We start from the raw sequence: 21,308 nt of genomic DNA on the forward strand, positions 1-21,308 counted from the left end.
AAATTTTCGTAGTTTTTATGAAAAATGTTCGTACTTTTTATGAAAAACTTTCGTACTTTTTTCTGAAAAATGTTCCAACTTTTAGAAAAAAAATTTATAGTCGAAAGTGCATTTGGTTGTAGTTGCAAGTGTGAAAAATGACATCACTTCTTTACATCTTAAGTTTTTGAATAATTTTTAGTTTTATTGCTTCACTTTTATTCATAGCGCGCTATCACCCAAATGAGAAGTAGCATAGACTTGCATAAAAAATAGAATAAAGGAATACACTCAAGCACATTATAAAGACAATTTAATGCCGCGAACGGAAATTTTACAACTTCAATGAAACTTCTTCGTTATTTCAACGAAAATGTTTCGTACTTTTTATGAAGAAATTTTAACGCAGAATGTTTCGTAAAATATTCGTAAAAACTTCTTCACAAAATTCATGAAATATGAAGAAAGTTTCGTTAAAAGTACGAACATTGTACGAAGAAAAGTTAATGTAGAATGTTTCGTAGAAGTTTCGTATATTCGTAAAATGTTCGTCGTAAAATTTACGAAAATGAATGAAAATTTCGTTATTTTAATGAAGAATTCAGGAAGAATAGTTAATGAAGAATTCTTCGTAAAATTAACGAAGAGAATTCTTTTGGTGTACAAAGTGGTGCCGAGTATAATATAGTCGGCACCGCCCGACTTTAGACTTTTCTTACTTGTTTTTTTCATAAAAAACAATTTATGTTGTACATAGTTTTTATTTTGCCATTTTCGGGGTTTTTTTAGAAATATATTTTTCCATTTGAACTCGATAAAAATTGAAACTTCTCGTAATTTGTAAAACCTTATTAAAAGAACTTCAATGGAAGTGAAAAAGTCAACAGACACAGGTTCAACCGCAGGGGTGAAATTTTTGAGTTTATTTTTTTATTTTCATTATATTTCCAATAGATTTTCTATTCCTATTTGCGTCATTTAATTATCAAAAATTTATTTTTTGACTTTAAATCGCCAAATTCTCATTTTCTAAGGCTGGTGCAAAAGAACTTCATCGGAAGTTGAAAAAAAAGTATGGGATTTTTTTTGTAAATTTCGAGTTTGATTTTCAATTTTTATTTAATTAAACCATCAATTGAGATAATTAATATTTTAACTCAAAATGTAAACATGTTCAATCATTTTCATAACTGCCTTTAATTTTTAATTTGATTAAAATTTTAATTGTATCAGTTAATTTCTTAAATTGACTACATTTTCAGCTGGAAGTCGTGCTCATAGCATAGAAAAATTTGCAATAGTACACTTTTCGTTTAAAATTTCAATTTCATTCGTTTAAACGTAACATAGATGCAATAATCTATAAAGTGAAAAAAGATATTGGCAAAACTTTTATAGAATAATTAACATAGGTATATTTTTTTAAACATCTATAGAAAAAATCTGTACATATAGAGTAATGCATATAAAATTTAAATAAAAAATATCCATAACAAATATAAAATGACGCCAAAACCCAAACCATGCAGAACACAATGAATGATGTAGAATCTGTAAAGATAAAGAAATCAATCAGTTGATATTGTATTTTTGCAGTAGAGATGAACACGTTTCTTTTTTCGTGTAAAATAAATCTTTTCATGTCGATTTTACAATATTTACCTTTTCCAAATTTTCTTTGCCATCGGTATAGTATCGGATTTCTCTTTGTTCAAATGTTCTCGTAAACCAGCAGCAACTTTTGCAAAATATTCATTCCATTGCAATGATGCCATATCAAAATTATATATTTTACGATCTTCGGGTGTCATACTTTCCCAAATTGTTCTTGTATTCGATGTTTCAAAGCTAAAATCGCGCGTTATAAAATATCGAAGATAATCCGCCAATTCAAACATTTTGTTATTTAGCTTTCTCATTCTGTAATAAAAAATATATATAATTATTTTTTATTGTAATATATTTCCTAAGTAATATCTTCCAGACCTGGGTTGCTTTTGCATAAGCCATGAAATGCCATCTAAAATGTAGGCCGGAACAGTTTGATAAACAAAGGCCATAAAATTGAATAAATACTTATTTTTAATAAAAAACATAAAAGGATGCCAAATCATAGTCGATAATGGTGCATGACTTAGATGGATTTTCATATATTTCCAATATGTGCCCCACACGATGGTATTCGCGTTTTCTGGTACTAAGTTATAAATTGGTGGTTGTTTTGAGGTTCTGGAAAAAATTTTATATATATATTTTTTTATATACATATACTATTACGTAGGTATATTTTCTTAAATTCATATAAAATATGATGCTGAAAACAACTGAGTAAAAACCTAACCTATAAAAAATACTACGTGTTTTCCAAGCACTGTATCTCTATTTATGTGAGGCCAACTGTCGTTCGCTAACGTTGACGCCGACGTGGACGCGTTAGTATGAACAACGTAACTACCACAAGGTAGTCAAAAATAACAAGTATATACGGCCGTAAGTTCGGTCATTGCGTAGAAACTTCTACTGAAGAGTATCATCCACAATCGAATTACTTGGGTTGCGGTAACACTTCCCGATGGCAAGGTATCTTAAAACTTCCTAACACCGTATTAAAATAAAAACGGCCGATTAAATACGTATATAATTAAGTTTAAAGTTTCTATAGAAATAAAATTTTGACAACATTTTCTATAGAAGTAAAATTTGGAAAACATTTTCTAAAGAAATAAAATTTGGAAAAAATTTTCTATAGAAATAAAATTTTGAGAAAATTTTCTATAGAAATAAAATTTTGAGAAAATTTTCTATAGAAATAAAATTTTGCCACACTTTTCTATAGAAATAAAATTTGACAAAAATTTCTATAGAAATAAAATGTTGGCAAAATTTTCTATAGAAATCAAATTTTGCTAGATTATTTTTGGCTCGAGTGGCAACCACGATTCTGAACCGATATGGACCAATTTTTGTGTGATTGGGGATCGGCTATATATAACTATAGACCGATATGGACCAATTTTGGCATGGTTATTAGCGGCCATATACTAACACCACGTTGCAAATTTCAATCGGATCGGATGAATTTTGCTCGTCCAAGAGGCTCCGGAGTTCAAATCTGGGGATCGGTTTATATGGGGGCTATATATAATTATGGACTGATATGGACACATTTTTGAATAGTTGTTAGAGACCAAATACTAACACCACGTAACAAATTTCAACCGGATCGGATGAAATTTGCTTCTCTTAGAGGCTCCGCAAACCAAATCGGTGGATCGGTTTATATGGGGACTATATATAATTATGGACCGATGTGGACCAATTTTTGCAAGGTTATTAAGGACTATATACCAACACTATGTGCCAAATTTCAGCCGGATCGGATGAAATTTGCTTCTCTTTGAGGCTCAGCAAGCCAAATCGGGGGATCGGTTTATATGGGGGCTATATATAATTATTGACCGATATGAACCAATTTTTGCATGAGTGTTAGAGACCATATATCAACATCATGTACCAAATTTAAGCCAGATCGGATGAAATATGGTTCTCTTATAGGCTCTGCAAACCAAATTTGGGGGTCCGTTTATATGGGGGCTATACGTAAAAGTGGACCGTATGGCGCATTTGTAATACCATCCGAGCTACATCAATAACAACTACTTGTGCCAAGTTTCAAGCCGATAGTTTGTTTCGTTCGGAAGTTAGCGTGATTTCAACAGACGGACGGACGGACATGCTCAGATCGACTCAGAATTTCACCACGACCCAGAATAGATATACTTTATGCACTGAAAAAAATATTGTCGTGAGGTCAAAGATTTCATGTCTTTAAAATACAAATGCAAATTTTGCTTACAATAGAAGACGCATTTCTCTAATATAAAGTTTTTCCTTGTCCAGAAGTCGATAAACTTTTCAATGAAGTCGTATTGTCCTTATAATTAAGCGATTTGACCTAAAAATGGGTATCATAACATGGAAGAAAAAATGTTTGGCTTTAATAATTCAGAAAAGTTCTTTAAATTTAATGAAATTGTCTTTAAATTTGTTGTCTTTTTGCATCTTGACTACAAAGCAAAAAATCGTTCAAATATAGGACATGTTTTTCAAAACTTTATTTTAAAGACGTTTTTTACTTGAAACTTAGCATAATTTCTACTGGAAGTCGAATCTTAATTTGGAAAATAAAGTTGTCGTTAACTCGTATTTAAAGGACTTTGATAGCATATGAAGAAAAAAGATGAGAAAGTGAAAAATTAAAATTTTCTTCCTAGAAGCAAGTACACAAAACCCAAATTTAAAAGAGAACTGTGTCTTTAAAGTATCCCTACTTGTATTCTCCGCTTCTTTGGCTCGGAATCAATACCAAAATTTTTAAAGTAAAGACAAAATCTTTGGAACCGGGTATGCTTTTTTTTCAGTGTGGGATCTTAGAGCAATATTTCGAAGTGTTACAAACGGAATGACAAAGTTAATATACCCCCATCCTATGGTGGAGGGTATAAAAATATGCGAAATATTGAAATCTTAAGCAACTTTTAGGCAACTCCGCAAAAGTTCAATATTTAAAGCAAATCAGGGTAAAACTCTAGCTTCTGAAGCCATATAAGTACATTTCAGGTGAAAGATATATATGGGAGATATATCTAAATCTGAACCCATATCTAAATGTGAACCGATTTCCAAAATCAAAAGGTTTCTTTTCTTATCCAAAATAGATACTTGTGCTATATTTGAAATTGATTGGATCAAAAACGTGACTTAGACTTTGATTACAAAAATGTGTTCACGGATAGAAGGACTGACGGACAGACGGAAAGAAAAAACCTTTAGCGTATATACCTTTCAGCTAATGCAGTATGCCATGCAAGTGCCATAATCATATTAACACAAAAATCTATTGGAACAAATGCTGCTCGTGTTGACGGAGATCCTTTTAGAACTCTTAGGAAACCATTGCCCGTGCAATATGTAGCTCCAATACCACCTTGCATATTATCAATCCATCCGGGAATGGGTTCCTCCCATGTTGGATATACTGGAAAAAAAGACAATAGCAAAAATTCACATTATTTATATTCTTTTACCTACTACTGCGGCACTTTTCTTGGAATAAAGTGGGATTACCCTTAATCTCATAACAAATTCAAGTTATACCATTTTTTACCCTGCACCATAGGATGAGTGTATATAAAATTTACCATTGAGTTTGTAGCACATCACACCCAGAAAAAAGTGACCCCTTCTTTAAGTTAAAATGAACTCATTGTGAAGAAAGTTGAACTTCGTATAGCGCCAAAGCCATTTTTATTTGTTTGAGCGATGTGATTTTCGTAGAAATTAGGAATAATGTATTCCATATATTAGTTAACATTTTCCTATATTTATGTACCACTATACTACAGAATGAAAAAATTTAACTAATTTGAATTCATATATGGAATGATTTTATTGAAATTTGTTCATTCATTTCGACAAATCTTACACATTTGTGGTAAAACTTTTACTTCATAATTAGAACTGCTTACCTTCGTTTTTAAATACAATTTTATTTATTTCTATAAGCAACTTTATCTTCAATAAAAGACATGTTTTATTAATATATGGAATATATTTATTAAGAATCAACAGCATCGAATCTCTTTAGTTTATTATTCCACTATTTCCAATTTCCGTGTGATATTATCAACTGTAAAACGCACTTTTTCTTCTTCTTGTACTTTTCACTTTTAATAAGTTGCTGCCTAACGATTTTGTCCTCCTTTTACAATTTCAATACCTACAAATATAAAAAATCATAAAACATTTTTGTTCCAAAAGGTTAGCGTCGCTGAATAATACCTGATAATTGAAGATTCCAAAATGAAGACAAATGAAAGGGTTGTTATTCTGCTGGTGTTTTCTTCCTTTATACACTATCACGAACATTGATAGATTTATTTTTAAAAACGAAAATTTTTCTCACTAATTTAAAATAACAAATATTTTATATATTTTATTTGTTATTTATTATATTATTTTACCATATTATTTTTTAACAATCTCTCCGTATACCAAAACAACGCGATTCCAACTAGAAAAAACAACCGACGCGCAAACATATCGATTACACCCACGCGCAAACACATCGATTACGATGACAGGTATCGATTACAGGTAGACAATAGAAATTTAGGAAAATTTCCTATATTCTAACAAGTGTGTTTCCTTAAGTTTTGAAAGGATTGCATACTTCTTAGTACGAATGAACTAAAATATTTTTCTATGCCAAGTGTTGTTCGTATGTATGAAAAACTTTCTATTATAAAGGAAGTCGCAATTATCATTTTATAAGAAATTTTACTAATTTTGAGGAAACTTGGTTTTAGTTCGGTTTTTGTTTATTTTTACGAATGCTTTGTTATCGGTGAATAAAATTTTCTTTTTCAGTAGTAAATTCTTATACCCAGCGAAGAAAATAGTATGAGTAAAATTCCATGCCTTATTATAGTTAATGAACTATTCCTAACTGCTTACAGTTTAGGATTTTTTTACTGAAACGAGTAAATTTTATTATTTTTCACAAAAATTTACCTTAATGGAAATAAAATGGATAAACTATATTGATGAAAATTTTTTCCTTTAGTTTCGAAGGCACTTTTTTCTGGGTGCACATAACGTATATATATTTTGGTTATGAAATTTTGAGTAAAACTAGCGGTGTCCGTCCGTCTGTGGATATCACGGTAACTTCCGAACTAAACAAGCCACTTGAAATTTGGCACAAGTAGTTCTTATTGATGTAGCTCAGATGACCTATATACTTGTATATCTTCAATCAAAATACTGTTCTACTTACCAATTCCTGGCCTAAATATACAAAAAGGCAATTGCTTATCTAGATTCTGTATAGCTTCTTCCGTCACTGATTTTGTAAAGCAGTAGGTATTAGGGAATTTATCAGTTATCATTGGTGATAGGTAATCCAAAATGTCATCTCCCAAACAGGATTTGGCATCCACCAATTGTTTGCTGGTCATACGTAAAGAATCAGTGTAATATCGTTCTTCAGCATGAAGTACCACACAATTTGCAAAAGCACTCGAGACATGTACAAAAGCCTAAATGTAAAGAAAGATGTATTGAAAAATTCTCAACTTATTTATATTTTTGGAATGAATCGAGAAAAGATAACCAGATAATTTAGAGAACACTTAAAAACGAACATACATTTGTTATATCTGTCAAACTACAGATAACGGTATTTATTTTATTGACAGCCCATTATATTGTTTATAAGGGATCGAAGGCATTTGTGCACACAAAAAAGTTTTTTCCTCAATCACGAAATTAATTGATCCAATTGATACAACTAATTTTTGTGATTTATTTTTGTTTCAATTAAAAAAATTGTTGAATCAATTAATTTTTTAATTGAATATTTTTTAAAACTGAATTGTGTACGAGAAATCCACGACACGACGAGAGACAATCAAATGGTTAACGATTTCAAGATGACTCATGAAATGATGCAACATACAGCTAGAGAAGGAATTTGATCACCACAGATATATAACATGTTTGTCGCAATCGTTTTATTTTTCGGAAGCGACAAAAATGTTTCATGCTCCCAATTCAATACGAACAAAAAATACTGTTTTTCATATGTTTGAGTGTAAAAATTATATGTTTGGAACTCAAATGTTTTACCACAAAATTTTTAGGTGAAAGCATACAATGTTCATAAACTAAAGGGTGATACGGTCAAAATTTGGTCAAGGGAAAACGCGTGTAAATCGGTGAAATCGTTTATTTAAAAAATCAAATTAAATTTCTTTTTCAAGTTCAATTAGTATAAAATTCAGGAAAAATATTCAGTTGGGCTTTAGCTTTTCCAAATCCGAATTGCCGGGCCTCACGCTTGACACCTGCCATCAGATTTTGAACAGCCACCTTGTCCACCTTCTTCGCCGCAGAATGCCAGTTTGCCTTGGACTGCTTCTCGTCCTTAGCAGTTTTTTTGGTCTTCATTAGGTTCCGCTTGACAATAGCCCAGTATTTCTCAATTGGGCGGAGCTCTGGCGTGTTGGGAGGGTTCTTGTCCTTGGGAACCACCTGCACGTTGTTGGCGGCGTACCACTCCATGGCCTTTTTACCGTAATGGCAAGATGCCAAATCCGGCCAAAACAGTACGGAACAACCGTGTTTCTTCAGGAAAGGCAGCAGACGTTTATTCAAACACTCTTTCACGTAAATTTCTTGGTTGACAGTCCCGGAAGCTATGAAAATGCTGCTTTTCAAGCCACAGGTACAGATGGCTTGCCAAACCAGATATTTCTTTGCGAACTTTGACAGTTTTATGTGCTTGAAAATATCTGCTACCTTTCCCATTCTTTTTGCCGTGTAAAACTCCTGTCCCGGAAGCTGCTTGTACTCGGCTTTGACGTAGGTTTCAGTCAAACTTCGTCAGCATCGTCGTGTACAGCCTCCGGGATCGCTCTTTGGCCGTCGTATTTTGTTTATCATCGCGATTTGGAGTCACTACCTTCTTGTAAGTCTCGTTTTTTGGCTCGATGCACGGTTGTAGACGATACACCCAGCTTATTTGCGGCATCTCGGAGAGAGAGGTTAGGGTTTCGCTTGAAACTACCGGCAACTCTCTTTGTCGTCTCAGCGGTTTTCGATTGCCCCCCGATCCAGACTTCCTGGCTTTCGACAAACGTTCCCCAAACACTTTAATTACATTTGTAACGGTTGATTTGGCAACTTTTAGCGAAAATGAGGGGTGTTCAGGTTTTTTAAATGCAAAATTGAAAGAAATACGTCAAGTTTATATTGACCAAATTTTGACCGTATCACCCTTTTGCATAACATGTTTGGGACATTATGTTAATATGTTACAACATATTATGTTTGGGACATAAAATGTTTGTAAATATAATATGCTTGGATGCAAACATATATTAATTTAGAAATAGCCTATAAACATATATGTGTTCAGAAAGAGAGACCTAGAGAGAATGCTGCAAGTAAAAGAATAGAAGTAACCAATTCGAAATTGAAAATTTCATTAAAATATTTTTCTTCCCGTGTATGCCTAAGGTGAAACATAATATGTTTAAACAATACAAACAATATTTTGTTTGGACCAATCCTGAAAATATATATGCTTTAAGCAAAATGTGTTTGGGATATACGTTACAGACGCGATTTTTTTTTAGGCTGGAGTTGTTCTTGCTGTAGGTCGGATGCTATAGCAAATGGGGCTTGTCGGACCACTATTAGGTGGTTTATTAACTTCTCGAAGAGAAAATTTCATCCTATTCGATTGAAATTTGGTACGTGAGGCCTTCTAACAACCCTGCCCTCATAAACCCTCAAGAAATCGCTTATGTACACACAAAAAAAATCTGATTCAGTCACGAAATTAATTGATCCAATTAATTTTTTAATTGAAATGTCTTCAATCACAGAAATGATAGTATCAATTAATAAATTAATTGACGGTCAGTTAAAAATCAATTGATCCAATTAAAAAATTAATTGATACTATCAATTTTTGTTTCAATTAAAAAAATTTTTGAATCAATTACATTTTGAATTGAATATTTTTTAAAACTCAATTAAAATTTTAATTGGAAACATTTTCGTGAAATTTTTTCTGTGTACCATATACTCCCAAAAACACATTCTGCTTTAAGCATAGGTATATATTTTCACGATTGGTCCAAACAAAATATTGTTTTATTGTTCAAACATATTATGTTTCACCTTAGTCATACACTGGTAGAACAAATTTTTTCATGAAATTTTCTTTGTGTGTACATATTTTTAAAGCACCAATTGCTTACTTCCATATTTGTTAGTTGCAGCATACTCTCTCGGCCTATCTTTCTAAACACATATATGCTTGTAGACAATTTCTAAATTAAAATATGTTTGCATGCACATATAACATATTATATTTAAAAAAATGTTATGTCCCAAACAAACTATGTTCTAATATTTTAACATATACATATGTCGCAAAAATACTATGTTAGTTTATGAACATTATATGCTTGCACTTAAAAATAATGTGTTATAATTTTGAGTTCAAACATATAATTTTTACAGCCAAACATACACTGAAAAAAATGTTGACCTAATATGGAAGATTATGTAACTTAAATTTTAGGACTCAAAATGTACGCAATGGTAAGGACAAAATTCTTTAAAAGAATGACATTTTAATTAAAAGAAAGTTTATAATCCTTGCTTCAAAAATTTTTTTCATTAAGTTTAGGTCACAAATCTTTAAATTTTGCGTCTCTCTGCTGAAGTTGCAGATCTTTGAAATAAGGCAAATTTTCCTTAAAATAAAGAAAAACATTTTTAATTTAAAGAAATCGTCTTTAACTCAACTCAACATATTGAATTTTTAAATTTAAGATAAAAATGCTTCAAATATAGGCTAAGACTTATTTCAAGGATTTGCATCTTTGGTTTAAAATTTTTTTAGCATTAAGAAAACTGTTTTTACTTTGAAGTACTTGGCATAATTTGGATTTTGAAATTGGAATTTGTTTGTACATAAATACCTTTATTAATATATCGCAAAAAGAAACTAAAAAAACGAGGATTGAGATCTGTATCCAATTTTAATTTTATTGATCCTAGATTTAAAGCCAGGGAGGTCCGTAAAAAATGTCTTTATTTTAAAGAAGCCGCATCTTTGGCTCGGAATCAATACCAAAATCCTTAAGGGAAGGTCAAAATCCTTGGAACCAAGTAAACTTTTTTTGAGTGTATGAAGAACAGTCCTTTTCGTCCGTATAGGATGAAATGTGGCTTCAGATATCCAATCTGGGGGTGGGTTTATATGGGGCCTCTACATATATTATGGACTGATATGTACTAATTTTTTGCATGATTCTTAGAGAGCTTAACTAATATCATCCATCGAATGTATTTAACTCCCCATTGACATTTGTTTTTTGGGCTAGTGAAGTCACCTCTTTGGGGTATTCCCCCATTTGATGTTTCTTTTTTTTTCCAACCACTTTAGCTGAGTACTATGTTCAGATTTCAAGCTGAAAATCAGCTTGTTTTCACGGTTACTTTTTTTAATTAATTAATTTAGAAATATAAAATTATTTGCAATCAATTCCTTGGATCTTTTCCATCCATTATTTGGCAAGACTTAATCAAAATATAATCGTCTTCATAAATATATTTGTACGTTCAAATGAGCTTTTTTTGTGGAAAACACGGACATAGTTCTCACCTTTACAGCGTATGCATGTAATTCAACCTTTATACTATTATAATTTCCTTCAAAAAACCGTCTGTAAATTATTACCATTTACCTTCAAATTTTTCATTTCTTTGGCTAAATTTATAACATCAATTGTTGCCTGAACATTGGTTTGTACGGCTTTGCTAAGCGGCTCATTAAAGCGGACAGATGCAGCACAGTGGACAATTATGTCGACTCTGTCTATCAGCTCTTGTCGGTCATCGAGTGATATCCCTAATTGGGGTTCGATACAATCACCTGGCACAGCTTTCACATACTGTTTGTAGAGGGGTCGTAGATTTTGAAGTTTATTGAACAGCTGCATATTAATATCAATATAAAGAAATTTAATGCAATTAAATTGAATGGAAACATGTTTTCCAATTTCTTTGTTATTCATATTCATACTCACGGGATCGTTAAATATTTGAATAAAACGTTCCTCAATAGTCTTTCCAGGTTTGGGTCGTGCTAAAACGTATATGCGTTGGACTTCGGTTGATCGTAAAATTTTTTCTATCAATGCTGCAATGGTAAAATAAAAAAAAATAATATGTGACAACTATTGCGAATATAACAAGTAAAGGGTGATTTATTAAGAGCTTGATAACTTTTTTAAAAAAAAAAACGCATAAAATTTGCAAAATCTCATCGGTTCTTTATTTGAAACGTTAGATTGGTCCATGACATTTACTTTTTGAAGATAATTTCATTTAAATGTTGACCGCGGCTGCGTCTTAGGTGGTCCATTCGGAAAGTCCAATTTTGGGCAACTTTTTCGAGCATTTCGGCCGGAATAGCCCGAATTTCTTCGGAAATGTTGTCTTCCAAAGCTGGAATAGTTGCTGGCTTGTTTCTGTAGACTTTAGACTTGACGTAGCCCCACAAAAAATAGTCTAAAGGCGTCAAATCGCATGATCTTGGTGGCCAACTTACCGGTCCATTTCTTGAGATGAATTGTTCTCCGAAGTTTTCCCTCAAAATGGCCATAGAATCGCGAGCTGTGTGGCATGTAGCGCCATCTTGTTGAAACCACATGTCAACCAAGTTCAGTTCTTCCATTTTTGGCAACAAAAAGTTTGTTAGCATCGAACGATAGCGATCGCCATTCACCGTAACGTTGCGTCCAACAGCATCTTTGAAAAAATACGGTCCAATGATTCCACCAGCGTACAAACCACACCAAACAGTGCATTTTTCGGGATGCATGGGCAGTTCTTGAACGGCTTCTGGTTGCTCTTCACTCCAAATGCGGCAATTTTGCTTATTTACGTAGACATTCAACCAGAAATGAGCCTCATCGCTGAACAAAATTTGTCGATAAAAAAGCGGATTTTCTGCCAACTTTTCTAGGGCCCATTCACTGAAAATTCGACGTTGTGGCAGATCGTTCGGCTATTCATGATGAAATGTCAAAGCATACTGAGCATCTTTCTCTTTGACACCATGTCTGAAATCCCACGTGATCTGTCAAATACTAATGCATGAAAATCCTAACCTCAAAAGAATCACCCTTTATATACGACTGGTAAATTCGACCGACCCGAATCTTTAATGTATTGTACATCGTTGTAAAAATTCTTCCAGAGCACTTTCGTTGCTGCAAAGTTCCTCAACAATCTAATTTATTTAACAAAACGAATCAAAATTCTAAAAAAAAACTTAAAAAGTTGAATAAGTTATCGCATATCCGAGGGGACTAATTTTAGAGGGCTGATCACAGGGTTCCCGCCCACATAGAGTCTCAAAATTTGGTTCACTACTTGGTCAATATCTCGGCTCTAACAATACATAATTTCAAAGAGCAACCCGTAACCGTTGTAAAAATAACGAAAGCCGTAAGATTTTATTTAAAATTCAATACAAGCACGATTACCTGTATTTACAAAGTCAAAGGATTACCGTACGGTGCGAGATATCGAAAAGAAGTATATTATATACGGCCGTAAGTTCGTCCAGGCCGAATCTTATGTATCCTCTACCATGTATTGCATAGAAACTTGTACTAAAGACTGTCCTCCACAATCGAATTACTTGGGTTGCGGTAACACTTGCCGATGACAAGGTATCTCAAAACTTCTTTACACCATCTTCTCAATTGTAAATTAGTCCATACGGGGTATATATTAAACAAAAAAGGCCGATTAAATACGTATATAATTCAATGTGACAACATTTTCTATAGAAATAAAATGTTGACAAAATTTTCTATACCAATAAAATTTTGACAAACTTTTCTATAGAAAAAAAATCTTGACAAAATTTTGTATAGTAATAAAATTTTGACAAAATTTTCTATAGAAATAAATTTTTGGTAAATTATTTTTGGGGATCGGCTATATATAACTATAGACCGATATGGACCAATTTTGGCATGGTTGTTAGCGGCCATATACAAGCGCAATGTACCAAATTTCACCACGTACCAAATTTCAACCGGATCGGATGAATTTTGCTCCTCCAAGGGCTCCAGAGGTCAAATCTAGGGGTCGGTTTAAATAGCGTTTATATAATTAAGACCGGTATGAACCAATTTTTGCATGGTTTCTAGATACCATATACTAACACCACGTACCAAATTTCAATCGGATCGGGTGAACTTTGCTCTTCCAAGGGGCTCCGGAGGTCAAATCTGGGGATCGTTTTATATGGGGGCTACATATAATTATGGACCAATATGGACCAATTCCTGCATGGTTGCTAGAGACCATATACTAACACCACGTACCACATTTCAACCGAATCGGATGAATTTTGCTCATCCATGAGGCTCCGGAGATCAAATCTGGGGATCGGTTTATATGGACCAATTTGTGCATGGTTGTTAGAGACCATATACTAACACCATGTACAAACAGCTGAATCGGATGAAATTTGCTTCTCTTAGAGGCTCCGCAAGTAAAATCTGGGGATCGTTTTATATGGGGGCTATATATAATTATGAACCGATGTGGACCAATTTTTTCATGGTTGTTAAATACCATATACTAACACCATGTACCAAATTTCAGCCGAATTGGATGAAATTTGGTACATGGAAATAGAGGCTCCGCAAGTAAAATCTGGGGCTATATATAATTATGGACCGATGTGGACCAATTTTTGCATGGTTGTTAGAGATCATATACTAACACCATGTTCCAAATTTCAACCGGATCGGATGAGTTTTGCTTCTCTTAGAGGCTCCGCAAGCCAAATCTGGGGATCGGTTTATATGGGGTCTATATATACCCAGCAAAAAAAGAGTTTCCAAAAAAGTAGTTTGGATCCCCAATCTGTGATCCGGAAGTAGTGCAAACTTGGATCATCTCCAATGAATTTTACATGGGCTTGTCATAGGACGGAAGTACTCCCTTTTTCGACCCTTTGAATTGCTTTAGAAGTTGTGCCCAGGAAGTTAATTTGAATGAAGAAATTTAAAAGGCGAAATTTTTTTTTTCAACCAATTTCACTTTTTTTCATCCATATGTTTTATTACACAATTATTTTCCTATTATCTAATTTTTACAATTTGAAAAACTTTTTCGCTCCGACAGGGGTTGAACCTGGGTTTGCTGGCACCATAACAGAACGCCTTAGCACACTCAGCCACAAAAACCATTGAACATAAAGCGTCGAAAAGTCAATTCAAATGTTTGTAATATGATCGTAATACGACACCAAGGAATAACATTTTAATTGTTTCTCGAGATGTTCTTTATTAGTATGAACGAAAAAATAAGATTCGCAGGTTCAAATCTCACCAGCGGCAATTTTTTTATCAACTATTTTTCTAAAAAATTATTTTTTTATGTCATGCATTGTTTTTATTTTTTATTTTCGGCATATATTTTCGTATAAATATATTTTTTCCATTAAAAATCAACAAAAAATTTAAAAATTCTCGTAATTTTCAAAAGAACTTCCATGGAAGCGAAAAAGTCAAACGGCACAGGTTCAAATCCCAGCGGGGATGAAATTCATTTTTTTATTATTATTTTTTTTTTTTACTTTTTTATTAATTTCTATTTTTTTTAGTTTTTTTTTATTAGTTTTCTATTTTTTTGTAAAATTTAATTGTACAAAATTTGCACTTAAAATAGCCTGATTGCGTTCTTTCTAATACTTGTCCACAAGGACTGCATCGGAAGTAGAAAAAAATCATTGGGGGATCCCAAGACGCGCTTTAGAAGAAATAGAGACCATATACTAACACCATGTACCAAATTTCAACCAGAATTTTGCTCTTCCAAGAGGCTCTGCAAGCCAAATCTGAGCGTCGGTTTATATGGGGGCTATACGTAAAAGTGGTCCGATATGGCCCATTTGCAATACCATCCGACCTACATCAATAACAACGGGCCGACGGACATGCTTAGATCGACTCAGAATTTCACCACGACCGAGAATATATATATATATACTTTATGGGGTCTTAGACCAATATTTCGATGTGTTACAAACGGAATGACAATGTTAATATACCCCCATGCTATCGTGGAGGGTATAAAAACCAATATTGTGAAAGGCTGGGGCTTTTGACACTTGACAATACAAGCTTCTCATTAAAATATGACGTGTTATTACAAGGTTGTAACCGGCCGAAATAAATAGATGTTAATGAGCACTTTCAACTATGGAAAACAATATTCGAATAAAATTCGAATGGCCAGTTTCTCATCCTGCGATTAATACTTAACCAGAGGATAGACCACCGGTTAGTAAAATTTTTGTATGGGATCAGCTGTTTTATTGACACAAGAAATAATAACAAGACATTGCGAAATCGGCCCTAATTTACATTAATCTATTAACTTAGACACGAACATTTTGCTATTTGTATTATCTCACCCCTCTATGCAATCAGATTTGTATGGGAGGTACATGAAAGAGTTTTCCGATCAGAACCAAAATTCACATTTTTCTTAGTTTTGTGCCATTAACAAGTCACTTTAAAGTTTCGCTTTCCTACGAAGCGTCCTTCAATTTTTGTCCATTAGTTGTATAGGCTCGAAGCACTGTGCGAAGCCACCATGAAAGAAAATGTAATTTTATATTGTATTAAATTTTAACTAAAATATTTTATTAATTGCAACATGATTCAATTAAGTTTAAATCATAAAAAAGTTTATATCATAAAAAATCATAATTTCTTTCTGCTGTTTAAAAAAAAATTATATTTTGGAAGAAAAAATTGGAATTAAAAATTTATTAAAATGCCTTTAGAGCTACACGCTCATAAAAAATCGCTTCTGTAACATATACTCCCAAACATATTTTGCTTCAAGCATATACATTTTTGGGTATTGCCCAAACATTTATATGTTTGATCTCTTCCAATATAAAATATGTTTGAAAGCATATTAGTCTAAACAATATATGTTTGGGTAGTCTAAGTTCCAAACATTTTGTATTTTTGCATCCAAATTCAATAATGTCGTCTTCCAAAAAACAATATGTTATTATGTGAACATATAATATGTTTGGAAGCTGTTTGCACCCAAAAATATTATATGCTTAAAAAAAATTCTCCCAAACAATATTGTGCTCAAAATTTTATTTATTTATATATTAACAATCATAACGAATTATGAAAATAAACAGTTAATATAGGTGCTAACAACATAGGTTTTCGACCTGAATGCTCAAAATTTTGTTTCTGCCCAATTGTATATTCCCTCACATCTTTCTCACTTCCACGAGATTTTTTAGTTCTTAGCACCTTTTTCTGTAATACAAACATTGTAGAAGAAATTATTCAATTGTAAGATTTTTTTATTTTAATTTTACCTTTTGCCGGACGGGGATTCGAACAGCGGACCACACAGTTTGTAAGGATCAAAGAAGTAGCTGATCAATTGCCCAAGGAAAAATAAAATGTTAATTTTGTAATAACAAGCAACAACCACCAACTTAATTCAATATCGCTCCCTGTTAAATAGCGCTCCAAGCTACTAAACACATATATGTTTATAGGCTATTTCTAAATTAATATATGTTTGCATCCAAGCATATTATATTTAAAAACATTTTATGTCCCAAACATAATATGTTCTAACATATTAACATATATGTCCCAAACATGTTATGCTAGTTTATGAACATTATATGCTTGCACTCAAAAATATTGTGTTTACAAATTTGTGTTCCAAACATATAATGTTTATAGCCAAACATATGAAAAACAGTCTTTTTCATCCGTGTACATGAAGTTCTAGACAGAGACCATTTAGGTAAAATTTACACATTTGAAAAACTTATATGCTCAATTTAAGCAAACTTCACCCAGTTAAGGAAAATATGAACTATTTTCATATTATGTAAAATTGTGTTCTTCATAAAACATTTTTCGCATTTTTAGTTCACGTCTTTAAAGTACACTGTTAGAAAAATATGTTTTTCATATGTTCCGATATAAACAAAATGTGTTTCGGGCACGATTTTAAACCACAATATATTTAAGTGCGAACATGCAATTTTCCTAAACTAACACTAAATGTTTGGGACATCTATGTTAATATGTTAGAATATATTATGTTTGGGGCATGAATGTTTCATAAAAATCATATGTGTGAATACAAACATATATAAATTTACAAATTTCAACTAAACATACATATGTTGTGATATTTTATTCAAAGCGACAGAGAGAGTATAGAGAGAAATAGAGATGGAAACCGGGAGAGTTGACGAAAGATATCAATATAACACAGCAAAAGAGTCAAAAGAGAACAATTTCTGTGAAACCGCTTGTATGTTGTTTCGGAAAACTGTTTTATGATAAGGCCAAAAATTTGATATGTTTAAGTCTAAATATTATTTAATTTGGATAAAGAGAATATACATTCTGAACCAAGAGAATAGACATTTGAAAAACAAACAGTTTATGTTTTCGCCTTGAGAGCAGCATTTTATGTATGTGTGGACATGTGTTTTGTTTATCATTTTGGCATTATTTTTTTATTGGTTCGTTAAAAGAAATCAGGGGTCTTCATAAAAATAACGAAAGGGCACTATACTCTTTTTAGAGTTGGGACGGTAAAATGAAATAAGGAGGAAATAGTGAAAAATTACACAGTAAAATGTAAAAAAACAAAGTTTAGTTTCTCTTTATTAAAAAGTAGTCCACGAGGAGTTGACGGACACCATCAAATATAAAAGCGGGCATTAAGTTCGACTTTTACAGCTAAAACAATTTAAAAAGTTTATTTTCTTTAAAATGAATTATTAAAGAAAAATAAAAGGAATTTTAGAGCGATGGTGTTAAATGCTAGTAAAAAACTGTTCACTCCTAAATAAATTTATGTTTATATTATAAAATTATGTATGTATGTTTATACTCGACTCCACGTTCTTCTTTTGTTAGTTTTTGAATTCCTTCCAAATTTTAAAGTTTTGTACAAAAACAGTTTTTTATTACAAGATTGTTATTTTTGCAATAAAAAATAATATTTTATCCAAAAATCATTCAATTTCGTTTATATCAAGCACTGTTACTGACTATAAATCTTTAATAACGCACATTTCGATGTTTCATTTAAAAAAATTAATATAGTATAAATATAAATGTGTAAATTAAAAAAAAAAAAAAAAACAAACAAAAATGTTCGGTCGGAGCAGGGATTGAACCCACGACCCTTTGCATGCAAGGCAGACATGCTAACCACTGCTCCACGTGGCAAACAAATGTATGTTTCTGTTAAATAATGTTATGTTTGCATGGGCTCGTGGGCGCTGCAAACTATGCTATATAAATGTAACTTAAAACGATAATTATCTACTGGTGACTATAACAGCTACGTAGCCCAGTGGATAGTGTGTTGGCTTACAAACTGTATGGTCCTCGGTTCGATTCTCCGTGCAGGCGAAAGGTAAAATTTAAAAAATTTATAAAAGTGAATAATTTCTTCAACATTATTTGTATTACAGAGAAAGGTGCCAATAACTAAAAAATTTCGTGGAAGTGAAAATTACGAGTATGTTAGGGAATGAGCACAATCGTGTTTGGGAAAAATTCTTCCAAGCATATAATATTTTTGGCTCAAAATGCTTCCAAACATATAATATGTTCACATAAAACAAACATATTAATGTTTCGGCAGTATGCAATAATATATGTGCTTCCTGCAAAATATGTTTGGAACATATGTTAAAGAAGCGATTTTTTTTGAGGGTGTAAGAAACATATTATCACTTTTGGCAAAACTGAACTAAAATCGACTAATTTTCATGAGCTAAAACAAACTTAAATCGGCCATAAAAAATTTCCTTGTTTTTTTTCTGGGGGTTAAACAAATTTACATAGCAGGTTGGCTGATAAGTCCTCGGTCTAACAAAGAAAAACACATTTTTTTTTTTTTTTGTTTTTATAATTCAACATAGTTCCCTTCAAGAGCGATACAACGATTATAACGACCTTCCAATTTTTTGATACCATTTTGGTAGTACTCCTTCGGTTTTGCCTCAAAATAGGCCTCAGTTTCGGCGATCACCTCTTCATTGCAGCCAAATTTTTTCCCTGCGAGCATACTTTTGAGGGCCAGATCTGGAGAATACGGTGGGTGGGGAAGCAATTCGAAGCCCAATTCATGAATTTTTGCCATCGTTCTCAATGACTTCTGGCACGGTGTGTTGTCTTGGTGGAAAAATACTTTTTTCTTCTTCATATGGGGCCGTTTTGCCGCGATTTCGACCCTCAAACTCTCCAATAACGCCATATAATAGTCACTATTGGTGGCTTTTCCCTTCTCAAGATAATCGATAAAAATTATTCCATGCGCATCCCAAAAAACAGAGGCCATTTCTTTGGCAGCGGACTTTTGAGTCTTTCCACGCTTCGGAGACGGTTCACCGGTCGCTGTCCACTCTGCCGACTGTCGATTGGACTCAGGAGTGTAGTGATGGAGCCATGTTTCATCCATTGTCACATATCGACGGAAAAACTCGGGTGTATTACGAGTTAACAGCTGCAAACACCGCTCAGAATCATCAACACGTTGTTGTTTTTGGTCAAATGTGAGCTGGCGCGGCACCCATTTTGCACAGAGCTTCCGCATATCAAAATATTGATGAATGATATGACCAACACGTTCCTTTGATATCTTTAAGGCCTCTGCTATCTCGATCAACTTCATATTTCGGTCATTCAAAATCATTTTGTGGATTTTTTTGATGTTTTCGTCGGTAACCACCTCTTTCGGGCGTCCACTGCGTTCACCATCCTCCGTGCTCATTTCACCACGCTTGAATTTTGCATACCAATCAATTATTGTTGATTTCCCTGGGGCAGAGTCCGGAAACTCATTATCAAGCCAAGTTTTTGCTTCCACCGTATTTTTTCCCTTCAGAAAACAGTATTTTATCAAAACACGAAATTCCTTTTTTTCCATTTTTTTTTTTTTCACAATAGCAAAAGTTGCTTCACAAAAGACGCTCTATCTCACAAACTAATTGACTTACAGACGTCAAATTTTGACACGAATCATTTGAAGGTTGGTACTATATAAAAATAATATGCATTTAATACTAGCGACTATGTGTCAGACCGGGAACTTATCAACCAACCTGTTAGTATCGATATCATCACGACCTGTGGTATTTGATTGAAGCTTCGTAAAAAGTATTAAGTTTATCACTATCAATTGGTTTATCTTTTATATTTTAGAGTTGTATATACCGATTTCCTGAATAATTATCCAAGTGCATATTGATCGCAAAGTCTTTCAGTAATTGTTATTCGCTTGAGTTTTGGATTTTTTACTGTAATTCAAATAACTTCTCAAGAACTTGTGAATGTTACAAAACTCTTCTGTTCAAATCTCACCAAAGTTGATTTGTTCAGAAATTAAAATACTGACCATTCCAAATGTTAAAAGTAGACTCTTTTTAAAATGAAAGGTACTATTCTGTTTACATTTCCTAAATCCTACATACCTTTTCCCAAAAATCCAGTAGCTCCCGTCACAAACACCACTTTATTGCGGAAAAAATTCGTAATATTTTCATTGGATGACATTTCATCGGTTCTATCACAACAAAAATTTAACCACGATAAATTGTAATTCTTTTCAAAACAAAGGTAGCAAACATATTA

General features: G+C 32.7%; 1 protein-coding gene across 2 annotated transcripts; it reads right to left on the reverse strand.

The window, feature by feature from the left end:
* Window positions 1-1,369: 1,369 nt before the first annotated feature.
* Window positions 1,370-21,308, reverse strand: LOC142222629 (fatty acyl-CoA reductase wat-like). 2 transcript variants are annotated; one of them, XM_075292870.1, is made up of 8 exons: window positions 21,149-21,308; window positions 11,649-11,761; window positions 11,307-11,555; window positions 6,818-7,079; window positions 4,822-5,017; window positions 1,966-2,208; window positions 1,642-1,899; window positions 1,370-1,530 (listed from the first exon to the last, which is right to left on the reverse strand). In XM_075292870.1, exons 1-8 carry the CDS (start codon window positions 21,228-21,230, stop codon window positions 1,452-1,454), a joined length of 1,482 nt encoding a protein of 493 aa, XP_075148985.1. In that variant the 5' UTR covers window positions 21,231-21,308; the 3' UTR covers window positions 1,370-1,451. The 2 variants fall into 2 exon arrangements, with proteins under 2 accessions (XP_075148985.1, XP_075148986.1); XM_075292871.1 differs by lacking the exon at window positions 11,307-11,555.

This window comes from Haematobia irritans, chromosome 1 (genome assembly GCF_050003625.1).
Source record: "Haematobia irritans isolate KBUSLIRL chromosome 1, ASM5000362v1, whole genome shotgun sequence".
NCBI classification, from domain to species: domain Eukaryota; kingdom Metazoa; phylum Arthropoda; class Insecta; order Diptera; family Muscidae; genus Haematobia; species Haematobia irritans.